The following is a 15,315-nucleotide window of genomic DNA, read 5'->3' on the forward strand; positions in this document are numbered from 1 at the left end:
AACCCAGAAGATCATCTTCTATTTTCATGGCTGGCCCTTCCTGTCTACCTTTCAGTTCTTGTCTTGTTCCTCTTTCTTGCCGAGACAACAAGGAACGGTTCCTCTTTTACCGAGACACTTTTGCAGTTACAGCCAGACATGAGTAACCTCTCTCTCCTCTAAATAAATCTAACTCATGTGTGTGTGTCACGACCTCACATGCTCTTTCTCAATTCACCTGTTGCACTTCTGACCTTTCACCAGGACAGAGGCTCACTGAGACTATGTGTATGTCTTCTACTAAATAAATGTTTTAACCAAGAACCTCTACTAAAACCTTAATATAAAATGATCTGATATATAAGTGTTTTGTAAGCATGTATTGCAATTCCTTCTATGTTCTAGTTTTCCCTCAGCATGGATCATCTAGACACTCTCACTAGATGAAGCTTAAGACCTTTAAAGAACCTGAACATCAACTCAAATAAGCACAGATATGCAATATGTATAAAATAGTTATAACTGCACCTGAAATACAAAGTTAATTTAATACCTGTGTGCATAAAACCTTAAAGCCTTCTTAAAGCTATCTGTTACATTGTTAAAGCCTCGTCTTAGCCTGCTGCTCAAAATAACTTCCTGCTTTCACTTCTGCATACAACTTCCTGTCAGCCTGCAACTCAGTCTTTCTGAAAGAGACACTGTTTAACCCCTGAATGCAATATAAACTCCAGATTATATTATTAATGCAATGGTACTGATGACAATTATTCAACAATAGCAGTAAAATAATTTCCCTGATCCAACAGAGCCTATTATTCTTTCAGTCATTTCTAACACCACAGATCTGTGCATGGATGAATCACTTCTCCTCCTACCTGAAGAGGGAGGCAAAAAGATCCCAAATCTGGGCCACTATCAAAGGGTGCAACCTCCATTCCCTCTACTCCCAGGTTCAGATGGCCCAGAGCATGGGTGACTCTTAGAGACACCCATGCACCATAACAGGTTTCTTCTCTGCCTGTTTATGTAAAAGATCACTGTTGAATTGTTGGTCCTGACTAGGAAATGCTGGCCCTTCAGTACCAGACAAAAAAGCTTGAGGGCTAAGAACACCGCTGTGGCAGCACAAGAACAAGTTCTGAGCACAAGATCCATCGGGCTGGGGTCTACTGCACAAGGTAAGACCTCAGATGCAGAAAGTGTAAAGATGCCCCTGAGACAATCTAGCACATAGGTGTCAAACTCTGGCCTGCGGGCCAAATGTAATTTGGCCGGGCAGGGCATATATGGACCGCCATAACAAAGTGGCTGGCATAGTAAACAGAAACATCTGTGCCAAATATGACGTCGAAGTCCCGAGGTCAAAATGTGAGACGCCCCCTGGGGTGTTGGAGAATGACCAAGCTAAGATCCTGTGGGATTTCCAGATACAGACGGACAAAATGGTGATGGCTAACCAACCAGACATAGAGGTGGTAGAAAAGCAGAAGAAAATAGGCGTAGTGATAGTCGAAATGATAACAAATGACAGCAACATTAGGAAAAAGGAACACAAGAAGCTTGAGAAGTACCAAGGGCTCAGAGAGTTTAAGAAGATGTGGAGGGTGAATGTAACAGTAGTGCCAGTAGTAATCAGAGCACTCAATGCAGTGACTCCCAAGCTAGGCGAGCGGCTCCAGCAGATCCTGGGAACATCATCTGAGATCTCTGTCAGATGCTGTTCCTAGGAGTGCAATCATAGGAACAGCAAAGATATTGTGCAGGACCCTGAAGCTTCCAGGCCTCTTGTAGAAGACCCGAGTTTGAAGGGGGCCACCTATATTTAGGAAACTTCCCTTTTTGTTTATCTGTGTTATCTTTGTCTAATATTAACATTTGGTTTGATGACCTGAAATATTTAGGTGTGACAAAAATACAAAAAATGGGAAATCAAGAAGGGCCAAACACTTTTTACACCACTATAGTTGCCTGCAAATAGACTTACTGATTCTAATCTCCTAAGTCCTGCCATTTTCCATTGTGCAGTCTGCTTTCCTTGCCTGTTTCCTAGTTAACTTTCAAAACTTTTTGCTTGCCCATCTGAACTTTGTCCTGTGTTCCTGTAAGGAGTTCAGAATTGACAGGCGGTCACTCACTTCCCTAGAATCGTCTCATTTCCATTTAATTCAGATTTTGCCAATATTAACAGTTGCCCCATAATGCTTTATATTGTAAGGTAAAGATAATACAATACAACAATACACACAAACAATCAGGTGACCCCTATGCGCAAGCACCTGGTGACAGGAAGAAAATAAACCCCCTTTAAACAAGAAGAATCAGGCTTACGTAGGGGCAACCATCTACCCATTACCGGTTGGGGTGAGGGGAGGAAGACAGTACAAAAGTCATTCTGTAGAAGAGAGACAGAGATTAATAATAACTCTTTAAATGCAGAGTGATGTACAAGCACATAGTGAGTGAAAAGAGGTGAGTAAAGGAAAAGTGCATTATGGAAAGCCCCCAAGATTCTAGGCCTACTGCAGCATAACAAAGGGAGGATGTTGTATTACCTGATCCAGCCCTAACTGTATGCTTTGTTCTGTAAGAACTACTCCAATGTTTAACATTGGTATATGCTAAAGTCATGTGTGGTAGATTGTCGAAAAACAAGTGTAGCAGCTTACATAGACAGAAATCTATCTGTCTTCTCTTTTTGGACAGAGAAGACATATGGTTTGAAAGAGTAGTGAAAGAAGCCATTTATGTCCACTATGAGCGACCATCTTTGAACAGAGGCGGTGGCTTACGACACCAACTGTCTGCCATCTATAATCCAGTTTTGATTTACTGTGACCTTCACAGTACAATTCCCTGGTGGACAAAGCAACCTAATAAAACCTTTCACAGAGTAAGATGATTCACTGTGCACATTTGACTGATGAATGTACTCCAAGATATATTTCAAGTTCAAATACCTGTAAATGAATGAAGGAAAGACAACATAGGTTGCATATTGGTGCAGTTTTGTTTTGTTATTTGTTATTCTTCATTAACACTGCTGGTTTTATAATTTTTTTTCAAAGTATTAATGGATGAGGTGTTAAATGCTACATATTTAACTCTAGATGGGTATGTTGAAGTTAACAAGTACAGATATGTTTATTTTTTCATTTTCTTTATATTATATAGTTTAATAATCTGCAGTAATTCTACTATTGTGTACATAATCTGGATTCATAAAAACCTTCATGAGCCGATGTACACTTTCATTGCTGCTTTGCTGCTGAACTGTGTTCTTTACAGCACAACTGTTTACCCCAAACTGCTGATTGACTTTTTATCTGAAAAACAAGTCACAACATATTCAGCCTGTCTCTTTCAGTTTTTTATGTTTTACACTTTAGGCAGTTCAGAGTTCTTTCTCTTGGCAGCCATGGCCTATGACAGATATGTGGCTATTTGTAAACCTCTGCAATATCAAACTATCATGAGTAAAACCACTGTGAGTATTTTCTTGGCTGTAGCATGGCTTGTACCTGTTTGTCACATTGCAGTCTTAACAGCTGGGAGTGCTGAAGCAACATTGTGTAACTTTAACTTAAAAGGAATATTTTGTAATAATGCAGTTTACACTCTTCAGTGTGTCAAGTCACGATTAATTACTGTATTTGGAGTAGTTGCTTTAATAGATCTTGTAATATTACCTATGCTCTTCATAGTTTTTACATACTCAAACATTTTTATCCTCACTTATCAAAGCTGTAAAGACGTGAGGAAGAAAGCTTTGGAGACCTGTTTACCCCATTTGTTAGTTTTATTTAGCTTCTCCTGTTTAAGTATCTATGATGTAAGCATAGCTCGAGTAGAATCAGATTTTCCCAAAACTGCGCGATTAATAATGACATTACAAATAGTGCTCTATCATCCATTGCTTAATCCATTCATTTATGGGCTCAAAATGAAGGAAATTTCTAAACAGCTAAAAAGATTTTTCTATCATGCTAAAATCATTTCATGTATTAACTCTGAATGCTAAGGTGCCACAATTTGTTTTGTAATAATTTTCTTGCCATCATTGAAAATGCTTTTCATTTAATAAAGTAATTCAAACTATTATTCAGAAAAGTACAGGAAAAAATAAACCATGCCGTGTTCATCTGTATTTGTAAATAAATTGAACATAATATTATTATTAAAGTGTATTGAAGTCTGTTGTTATGCTCAGTAAAATGCTCATGTGAATAGGGTTTAAGACCTATGGTTAATTTACATTAACAGCTTTTGGTGACGTATTTAAATACAAATATAAATTGCCTTCTTTTATGAAAGGTTCACCAATTCCAAGATAGGTAAGAGGATAAGTAATCAAATAAACTATCAGATTAATTTTGTCAGACTTTCATATTTTATTTTGGATTTTTATAACATTATTGGTGGTTCTTATATATGCTGTGTAATAGAGATTTTCCACTAAAGGAATGGGTGGTAACACTTTATAAAACTGTGATAGCTGCAATAGCTTTATAATAACTACATCTTCCTCCCTTGTCACAAATCATGGGCCAGTGTAATTTATTGCCGTCTATCTTGAATGTGCATAAAACATTTGAAAAAGTACAATCCTAATTCCAAAAAAGTTGTCATATAAGAAAAGAATCCAATAATTTGCAGATTATTTACCACCGATTAATTATTCATAGATCACAGTAACAAACGTGTAAAATGCTTAACATGAGATTACTACTTATTTTACAATATATTAGCTCATCCTAAAAAAAGATAGGATGTGAGCAAAAAAATGGCTGGAAAAGCAATCCACCATCCATCCATTTTCTTCAACTTATCGATGGCAGAGTGATGGGGGCAGCAGCCTAAAAAGAGAAGCCCATACCCTCCTGTCCCCAGCCACCCCCAGCTTGTCTGGGGGAAAAGCAAGGCATTCCCTGGACAGCCGAGAAATATAATCTCTCCAGCATGTCTGCCCCAGGGCCTCCTCCCAGTGGGACATGCCTGGAACACCTCACCCAGGAAGCATCTAGGAGGCATCCTTGTCAGATACCTGAACCACCTCAGTTGGTTCCTTTCAATGTGAAGGAGCAGCGACTCTACTCTGTGCCCCTCCCAAGATGCTTAAACTCCCCCACTTAAAGCAGGAACTTGTCCCTGGCACATAGTGGGCACTCCAACCTTTCCTGGCTAAGGGTCATGGCCTCAGATTTGGAAGTGCTGATTGTTATTCCCACCGCTCCACACTCGGCTGCCAACCATTCCAGTGTGAGCTGGAGGCCATCACCTGATGAAGCAAACAGAACCACATCATCTGCAAAAAGAAGAATTGAGATTCTGAGACCACCCAAGTGGGAGCCACTTGGCTATGCCTAGAAATACTGTCCATAAAAATTATGAACAGAAAAAGGGCAAAGGGCAGCCCTGGCGAAGTGCAACACCCAGGAGAAATTAATGCAAGTTATTGCCATCTATGGGGACCAAGCTCTTGCAACAGGTGTATAAGGATCAAATGGCCTGTAGCATTGGGCCAGATACCCCATACTCCCTAAGCACCTCCAACAGTATACCAAAATGCCTTTTCCAAATCCAAAAACACATATAGTCTGGTTGGGCAGATTCCTATGCACCCTCATGTATCCTCGAGAGGTTAAGCTTGTCCAAGGTTCCAGGACTGGGACAAAAACTGCATTGTTTCTCCTGCATTCGAGGTTTGCCTAATGAACCGACTCTCCTTTCCAGCACCCTGGAGTTAGACTAGACTTTCCCGGGGAGGCAGAGAAGTGTGATCCTCCTATAGTTGGAGCATGCCCTCTGGTCCCCCTTCTTGAACATTTGAACCACCATCCCGGTGAACCAAGACAGCCCTACAATACTGAGAGCCTTCAGGAACTCAGGGTAACCCCAAGGGGCCTTCCACCAAGGAGTTTTTTAACTGCCTTCGTGACCTCTTTCCTGGACATAGACAAGGCATCCCCCTTGTACCTAAAGTCTCAGTGGGATTAAGGAGGTCTTTGAAGTACTCCTTCCACTGCCCGACAATATCCTCAGTCGAAGTCAGCACCTCCACCCCTACACAGTGCAAGTAGAGCACCGCTTTTGCCTCCTGAGCTGCTGTTGGTTAGCCAAAATCTCTTCAAGGCAGTCTGAAAGTCTGTTTCCATGGCCTCTCCGAACTCTCTCGCACCCAGTTTTGCTTCAGCCACTGCCCAAGCCACGTTCCGCTTGGCCCGTCAGTACCTATCAGCTGCCTCTGAAGTCCCACAGGCTAACTAAGCCCAAGAGGACTCCTTCTTCAGCCTCATGGTTCCCTTTACCTCTGGTGCCTGCCATCTGGTCCAGGGGTTACCACCACGACAGGCACCAACCACCTTGTGGTCGCAGCTCAGTACAGCAGCTTCAGTAATGGAGGTGCTGAACATTGTCCGTTTGGACTCAATGTCTCCAACCTCCCTAGGAATGCTGTTGAAGCTCTGCCAGAGTGAGAGTTGAGGGTCTCTGCCCCTGGCTGCTGCCCAGCACACATTGCACCTGACCCCTATGGCACCTACTGCGCGTGGTGGGACTACAGGAGACGGCACCTCCTGCATGTGATGAGCTTACAGGCCACCACCCACAGGAGTGGTGCTAAAAAGAAAGCGCTCAAAGAACTCTAAAGGAACATTTTGCTATTTAATTTAATCAAAGATTTTGAAAACAATTTTTGGAAAACATCAAGACAATGGTCAAGCCAAGGTGGATGTTGCACTAGGGATCACCTCTGAGCCACTTTCTTGTTAACAAGAATAGGTAGGTTGGTAAATGGGGCAAGGCAGGATGAACTACAATGTTCGCAAATGACATTGTGATGTGTAGTGAGAATAACTGGAAGACAGTCTGGAGAGATGGCGGTATAGACTGGTTAGAAGAGGAATGAAAGTCGGTAGAAAAAAGTCAGAATACATGTGTGTAAATAAGAGAGAGAAAGGTGAACATGTAAGAAATCACAAGGATAAATAAGTTAAATACAGGGGATCAACCATTCAAAGCAATGGGCACTACCCAAGACAGGTGAGAAGAGAGTGCAGAGTTGATGTATGTTTTGGGGATGGTGGCTCTGATAAAAAAGACAGAAGGTGAAATGGTAGAGTTGAAGATGCTAAGATTTCCACTGGGAATGACCAGGAGCAACAAAATTAGAAATGAGTATCTTAGAAGGACAGGTCAAGTTAAGCAGTTCGGAGGCAAAGCTAGAGATTCAAGATTGAGATGATCTGCACATGTGATGAGGAGGGATAGTGGATATAAAAGGATGGAAAGGGGATGTTGAATGTGGAGCTAACAGCCAGAACACAAAAATGAAGTTCACAGAGAAGGATCTTGGATATAGTGAAGGAGGATATGTGGAGGGTTGGTGTGACAGAGGATCTTGCTCGAAATGAAGTGAGGTGGAGACAGATAATCGACACTGGCAGCCCCAAAATGGAGTAGCCCAGAGAAGACAAAGATCCTACGTGATGTACTGTATTTCAAATTATGATTCATCAGTCCATAATTCCTTCTTCCAGTCTTCAGTAGTCTGCTTCATGGCCCAGGCAAGCCTCTTTGTCTTATTCTGATGTCTTAGCAATGGCTTTTTGGCTGCAGCTAGTCCTGTCAAACCTGCAGCTCGAAGTCCTCTCTTCACAGTTGAAATGGAGACATGCTTACTATTACAGCTTACTACTAAGCTGTGCTTGAAGCTATTGTCCATTGAACCACTTATCATGCAAGCTGTTAACTCTAGGGAACTTGTCCTCTGATTCAGTTGTGGTTTGGGGTCTGCTTGACCTCTTCCTGTCAGAGTTTGCCCCAAATTTCTGAGTGCCTTTTGATGGTGAAGGGAACCGTACTTACTGACACCTTGACTTTCTTTGCAATTTCTTTGTAGGAAAGACCTAAATTTTTAAGTGTTATGCTGGTCTGTCTCTCTTCCACTGTTAATTGCTTTTTTCTCACCTTTTTTGTGCAACACACTACTTTCTGCAACACAGGATTTTGGGAAACCCTACCTTTTTTTTAACCTCTTGGAGTTCATCACTTACCTTTGTAACCTTTCAAGCTATTTATTGGACTTGAAAGACTTGAATTGGAATAAATAATTGAAAAAATTGGTGTGTTCTAAAAAGAACCCTCACTGTTCTATAAATTTGTCAATTAATTATATTCTCTAAAGTAAATTTGTGTAAATTATGGAATTGTTACAGTGGCCCTGAGAGGCCAAACGGACTGCAACTTAAGAAAACACCAGCAATAAGAAAAACGCTGTAAAAGCACACAAAACACAATGGAAATAGGAAAAAAGAAAACAGAAACAGAAATTATCTTAAAGTGCATTAACTATTTTTTCTCCCCACATTGCATTGCAGTGTGCATGATGTCGATCTACATGAAATTCTCTTAGCCTGAACAGAATTACATATTTAAATATAGGACTATATTTGCTGTTATTTTATTATCATTTCTGCCGGTCAACTAATTTTTTCTTCTTTAAAATTTGTTTTTCAATTAATACCCACGTATGTATGTAGTAAAAGAGGAGGAGCCAGAAAATGTACCCGTGTAAGTAAGGGCTAACCACTGTCGGCTTATGTCTCCAGAGGTTGAACATGGTAATAGGTCTTTGTGGAGAGTTGAATGAGATATATGGAGCTTGAAGTTTCATTTCATCACATATTTGGTCTGATTTGAACAGTTCACTTTCTAAAGATGAACACACACCAAGTTTAGGTATCTATGAATAATAATATTTTATATGTACTAGTTTTAAACATTCTGCCTGTTTAAAATTTTAGTTTGTAATATCTGATTTTCATGAATGCTGAAATGAATATAACATATATAACTTTTGGTGGTCATGTGGAAGTGGAGAAATACAGATATATTTATTTTGTAATTATGTTTATGGTATACGGTCTAATAATTTGCAGCAATTCCACTATTGTGTGGGTCATCATAGTTCAAAAAAGCCTTCATGAGCCTATGTACATTTTCATTGCTGCTTTGTTAGTGAATTCTGTTGTTTTGAGCACTGTCATCTACCCGAAGCTTTTGATTGACTTCTTATCTGAAAAACAGATTATTTTGTATCACGCCTGTCTTTTTCAAGTATTCATGTTTTATGTTTTAAGCAGTTCAGAATTCTTACTGCTGTCAGCCATGGCTTATGACAGATATGTGTCTATATGTAAACCTCTGCAATATCCAACTATCATGAGAAGAACAAGAGTCAGTATTTTCCTGATAATGTCCTGGTTTTTACCTGCTATTCAGATTGTAGTGCCAGTACTAAGAAATTCTATTACACCACTCTGTAACTTTACTTTGAAAGGTATATTTTGTAACAATTCTGTAAATCATCTTTATTGTGTAACTTCAAAAGAACTATCTATATATGGTATGGTTGTTCTATTTAATGGTGCACTTTTCCCCATGCTTTTTATACTTTTTACATACATAAAGATAATTATAGTTGCCTGTCAGAGTTGTGGAAATGTCAGAAAAAAAGCTGCACAAACCTGTTTGCCTCATGTGCTAGTTCTAATTAACTATTCTTGTTTGGTTACTTATGATATGGTTATAGTTAGACTGGAATCAGAGTTTCCTAAAACTGCACGTTTTATAATGACATTGCAATTTATAACATATAACCCTCTTTGCAATCCAATAATATATGGACTAAAAATGAAAGAAATCTCTAAAAACCTCAAAAGGTTGTTCTCTTGAACTAATGTAAACTATTGTAGACTTTTATAGTCTTTTGTTAAAAATTGTTTTTTAGTGTTTATTTAAGAGGTGTTAAATGATATCTGATCTTTGGTAGGTCTTTAATAAGACCTATCATTTCTGAGACATTTTCTTTTCAGTGTAAAAACTGATAAACTTCTCCAGCTATTCAAAGCATGTGATTCTGTTCAGTAATTTTTGGATCATTCATTAAAAAATATTACTATCATTACTCCTATTCATAATATTGTTTCTTCATATACAGTTTAAGGACATTTGAAATGATTGATTGAATGAAAACCAAAAATATATAGCTTTTTCTCTTTTGTATTATAATATCACAGATTTCTGTGGTCATAGTGTGAGATTCAAAAACTGGGCCTTTTCCTTGTGCAACAGAGAGCGGATCATTATTTAAAATTCTAAATGAAAGTAAGAAAATAGCAAGATCCTACCTGTCTGATATCACTTTTCCCATATAGATTTCTGAATAAAGAAATGTGTTCATAATTTTATACTGTGATTTCATATTTATTGGTTCTCACAATCAAATCCAAAAGCTGAGACTATGTATGAAGATAACTGAAAATATGGAGGAAGTAGTTTGACATGAGGACAAGTACATAAGGAAGCGAGAGAATTAACATGCCGAGGTTTTTTTTATCTGTATTGCAGCCCTCTGTAAATGAAATAGGGTTCAGAATGCATATTGAAAACATATGGATTGACATCACCAAAAAATTGTAGGTCTGACTAAAGTATATATTTTCCGTTTGATTTATATGTAGGTTTATGTGATTCTGAATTTCATTATGTGGTGTGACTATTGCGAAATGAGCAGTTTTTTTATGGAGATATAATGGTCAAATCTTGTAACTCTTCAGAGTAGTTTAAAGGATTTTGTTTTAATTACCTCACATGAAAGTAAACATTTGAATTAAATACATTTTATAATATAGCCAGTAAATATATTTTACTGAATTTCTAAATTCACATAATCAAATACAGGAAAAAACAGTCTAAAAATAACTATAATAAAAAGAAGTTTCTAAATGAATGTTAGATATATTTCAGTATTACACTATTAATCGGTTGTGTACCACAGACCTCTAAGCTGGAAGTAGTACTTAGAAGACCATCTCTTCACTTAGATGTTTTAGCTAATAGACTAATAGGCAACCTTACTGTTATCTCAAAAATTGTCGTAATTGTAAAAAATAGTTGTAAAATATGTAACTGTTAATCGTCAGAGAAATTGTTTATTTGAACAGTTTCAGTCATGTTTCAGAGCTCATCACAAGACAGAAACAGCTTTGGTGAAGGTTACAAATTATTTTCTAATGGCCTCTGACAGTCAACTCATCTCTGTGGTTGTCCTGCTTTACCTCAATGCAGTAAATTTAAATTTCACACACTAAGGTTATCACTCATAATACTCATAATATACTCATCACCAAATAATTTTCCAATATTAAATGGACGCTCTTTCGATCAGTGCTCTTTTTATGTAATTGGTTTACAACTAGTTTCATTTTTTTATTTTTTTCCACTGATGAATTGATGATTTTTTTAGATTTATTCCTGTAGGGCTGTAAAATTTTGGAGCCAAACAAAGGTTATATATTCTTATGTAAGGTTATATTGTGTGCGCTTGTGGTTTGTGTGTGTGTGTGTGTGTGTGTGTGTGAGTGCGTCTATGTGGTATGGATTGACATTTGACCTGCGCTGTACCTGGGCTCCGGGGACATTTCGACTTTTTGCTGTGTATTCATGTGTCCCCCTAAAACATGACTTGTAAATGCATTTTTAAGTGTCTAAATAATAATTTTTTCTACTTCTTATGAGGTCATTATTTATCTTTTGACCTGTATTTGCTTAAACTGTAGTGTAAATTCATTTATTAAACTATAATTAAAAGATTTTCTGATTTTCTTAAAAGTCCACCTATACCCCTCACCTGATTTTTGTGTATTCCAGTGTATTGCACAGCGACGTTTCGAGTTAGAGTGGATGTGTGTAGGTACTGCAATTTAATACACATTTTCAATACACACGGCCGGAAGTCATTGTGATTGGTAGGCTATATATATAGGCGGTACCTACAGGAAACGGCGCCACAACTTTCGCGCGCGTGCCCTTTAACAAGTGTATGTCGACGGCAATACGAAGACGGATTAAAAACACAAAGGTAAGCCTTTTTTAATGTAAAATGCACCATGACTTTAATACTATATGAAATTATAGGTGCACAGGCCTATATTAAACTGGTTTAATTTATGCTTTATGGACTGTTAGTGAGTCTTTGAAGAAGTAAAACGGCCCCAGCGTTTGTCATTGAGTAAATAAAATAGGGCTGACGACTAACCGCGTCAAAAGCGGGCTAACCCGTGTTAGGATTTACTCGGTGTTAAAGCATTATTGTGGCTTAAACGTGTTAATGCCGACATCGCGACTAACGCGATTAACAATTAAACCAGCGCAGTCTGAGTCAAAATCCCTGATGTCGCTGTTAGCTAATTTCGGGCAGTTTGTCCAATGTCTGTCCATTCTGCTGACAGCCCTAAAATAAAAGCAAGGGTATAAGTGTATTTAGTCGTGTATTTATTTATATGCCTGAAGAAAAAACTTCTTACAGTTTTGATGCCTAAGCTTTCTCAGTACTTGTATCACTCTCTGCAGTCGCCATTACAGAAATGTCACATGTCGCCATTTTGAGTACTAGGCCTTTAACATTTTAAAAGAAGGCATAAATTAGGACTATGAATAAGTCAGCTGTGTTTATGCTGTAAACTACACTACTGCTAGTTCTGCTACTACTGATGATGATGACAATGATGACGATAATCGTAATACTTTATATGCTTTGGTAATGCAGCCAATCAAAACGTACAGGAGAACATGCGAAGGAGACGCATTCCTCCACGGGAGGATGCAGTCTGTCATGTTTCTGCTGGAAGGGACAAACTGGGACTTGATATCCACTACATAAATGCCTTCAAAGGTAAGTTGGTCTTTAGTTTGGATTAGATTTGGAGTTTGTCACTTTGTCTTTTGTCACTCACTTGGTATGCCTCTGCAATTCAGGTCGGGGCATTTTCACGACTGTTCCATTCCAAAAAGGAGACTTCCTTTTGGAATACAGAGGTAAACTCATAACAAAAGAAGAATGTGAGCGGAGACCCAGAGTTTATCATGACAGCCTGAAGGTGTTCATGTTTGAATTCAAGTTTGATGGAAAACTCTGGTGGTGCGTATTATATCAGTGTAGTTTGATTAAGATTAAATTACACATTGCTTTTGATTTATGAAAAAAAAAGCTTCCTAACTAACTAGTTAAGCTAATACTTTTTTGCCTAACCCCACAGTGTGGATGCATCTCAAGAAGATGGGTCATTAGGCAGACTTGTCAACGACAACCACATCAGTCCAAGTGCTAAGATGAAAATATTAAATATCAATGGAAAGCCCCATCTATGCTTATTTGCAAGCAGAGACATAAGTCCAGGCGAAGAAATAGACTATAATTATGGTGACTCGGATTGGCTCTGGAGATGCAAGGTATTTCTACAATTGTACTTTTTGGAACTGATAAATTGCATACCGTAAGCCATTTTTACATTTGTACCTACTCAAATTGGCTTAACGTGACTTAGGGCATCTAGTTTTTCACTGAAATTGAGTATCACCTACTGTGCCTGGGGTCACTATAGCAATGCAGCCGAGCATCCAGTGATATAAATGCCACAGCAAGCATGGACGTCAAGGTGACAAAATGCCTGCTCAGTCTATACTTTAGTGTTCAATTCAGGGATCACGCTGTTAATTTTGGTCGCTATTTCAAACATTTCAGAGTTTCAAAAATGATGGCTTGGATTTTCACGAAGGAGGCGCACTCATAACTTATCGAGTGACACCATTGACCAGCCACCTGGTGGCATTCAGTCTATGTCAAATTTTCTGATCACTTTGGATCACTTGGAACCTTGGTGCAGTAGTTACTGAAAAACTACATGGTACTATAACCTACTGGAAAAACAGGGGTAGGTACTAATGGAAAACAGGCAATTGTGATGGCTGCCACATCAAAGCCCTCTAAAAGCACTAAAAAAATATCAGCAGGTATGCAGAAATAAAAAATGGCTTTTGGTTTCTAAATTTTAACAGTGATTGATGTTTAATGTGATTCTACACAGCAAAATCTCCAGTGTTAAATTAACACTGGAGAGTGTCTATAAGGGTCCACACCTCTGAGTGTTAAATACAACACTGTTGAGTGTTAAATTAACACTTTTGACAGTGTTATATGTTTAAAAGTAACCTAGTCAGTTTTGAAGATTAACAATGGCTAACACTGAGCAGTGCTGATTTTCTAACACTGGAAAATAACTCAAAATGTTAGAAATATTCCAGTGTTAGAAAATCAGCACTGCTCAGTGTTAGCCACTGTTAATCTTCAAAACTGACTAGGTTACTTTTAAACATATAACACTGTCAAAAGTGTTCATTTAACACTCAACAGTGTTGTGTGGACCCATATAGACACTCTCTAGTGTTAATTTAACACTGGAGATTTTGCTGTGTAGCCTCTTTAGTTAGATTCATTTTAAATTTTGGCCCTCGAAGATAAATGGGCCCTAGTGACAGTTCGTTGCTGCTACAGGTGATTGTTTTACTCCTTTAGCAATGGCTTAAAAAATAAAGAAATCACACTGACTATTTGTCTCTTAATCATAGGGCCTTAAATTCTCTATACATGACAGTGAATATTTTAAAGACATTAGCTTGAAACTTATCTTTCTCATACAGTTTATTTAATGTTTCAAAAGCGTCTTCAAAAATGCACTGTATATTCATTTTCTATCTGTTACACACGAAGACTGAGACCAGCCAGATTCAGAAGACTGTGAGCTGCCTAAAGCCGCAACCAAACAGCTTTCCAAACAATGATCTGGACCTGAAACATCCAGAGCCTGAAAGGGTAAATATAATCCAGTGTACCACTTAATGAACTAATAATTTAATCTATCATCATTCTTTATGGATGCTGTGTGTGTGTGTTTGGCAGTCACCTGGGTGTGATGTGATTTACATGGACGAAGTTTATTAGTTGATATCTGCAACTGAATTGAAAACACCTCACCTTTCCAACTGTCCAAAACAAATAAATGTTGCAATATTTTGCTAACAGTTTCACAATCATCGTCTGGTGTGTACAACAATATCATCTTTGGACAAGTGCATTCAGTGTGTGGGACCGGTTTCCTCCCTCAAGTGGCTTGGCTATAAGTGCAAAGGTGAGACATTTAGTGAATAGGTACAGTGTATAGTAAAAAGCATTAATAGAGTTCAACAAGTTAAGACTAGCTGAAATGAACACTGCTCCCTTTTTAATTAATGGGTGGTCACGTCTAATTAAAGAAATGTAGTATTACCTCATTGGTGCAGGACCTTGTAAAAATGGTATACTTGGGATTGTCCTCAATTCCCCATTCCATAACATAAACTGCTCAAAATAATAAAGGGAACACTTAAACAATGCGATGTTACTCCAAGTCAGAACACACTTCTGTGAAATCAAACTGTTCACTTAGGAAGTAACAC

The 15,315-nt window shown here is 38.3% G+C and overlaps 2 protein-coding genes across 2 annotated transcripts; both read left to right on the plus strand.

Annotated features, from left to right (window-relative positions):
* Positions 1-3,052: 3,052 nt before the first annotated feature.
* Positions 3,053-4,000, plus strand: LOC146615724 (olfactory receptor 6N2-like). Its single transcript, XM_085373737.1, has one exon. The coding sequence runs from the start codon at positions 3,053-3,055 to the stop codon at positions 3,998-4,000; it is 948 nt and encodes a 315-aa protein (XP_085229863.1).
* A 4,802-nt stretch (positions 4,001-8,802) lies between these two features.
* LOC146615725 (olfactory receptor 6N2-like) lies at positions 8,803-9,714 on the plus strand. Its single transcript, XM_085373809.1, has one exon. It carries the CDS (start codon positions 8,803-8,805, stop codon positions 9,712-9,714), a length of 912 nt encoding a protein of 303 aa, XP_085229935.1.
* The last annotated feature ends 5,601 nt before the right edge of the window (positions 9,715-15,315 follow it).

This window comes from Diplotaxodon limnothrissa, linkage group LG16 (genome assembly GCF_057381915.1).
Source record: "Diplotaxodon limnothrissa isolate DT_005_m linkage group LG16, D_limnothrissa_male_GT1.1, whole genome shotgun sequence".
Classification (NCBI taxonomy): domain Eukaryota; kingdom Metazoa; phylum Chordata; class Actinopteri; order Cichliformes; family Cichlidae; genus Diplotaxodon; species Diplotaxodon limnothrissa.

Excerpts from the sequence above, each read along its gene's own strand:
- LOC146615724 (XM_085373737.1), top strand. The coding sequence starts at position 3,053 with ATGGATGAGGTGTTAAATGCTACATATTTAACTCTAGATGGGTATGTT.
- LOC146615725 (XM_085373809.1), top strand. The coding sequence starts at position 8,803 with ATGAATGCTGAAATGAATATAACATATATAACTTTTGGTGGTCATGTG.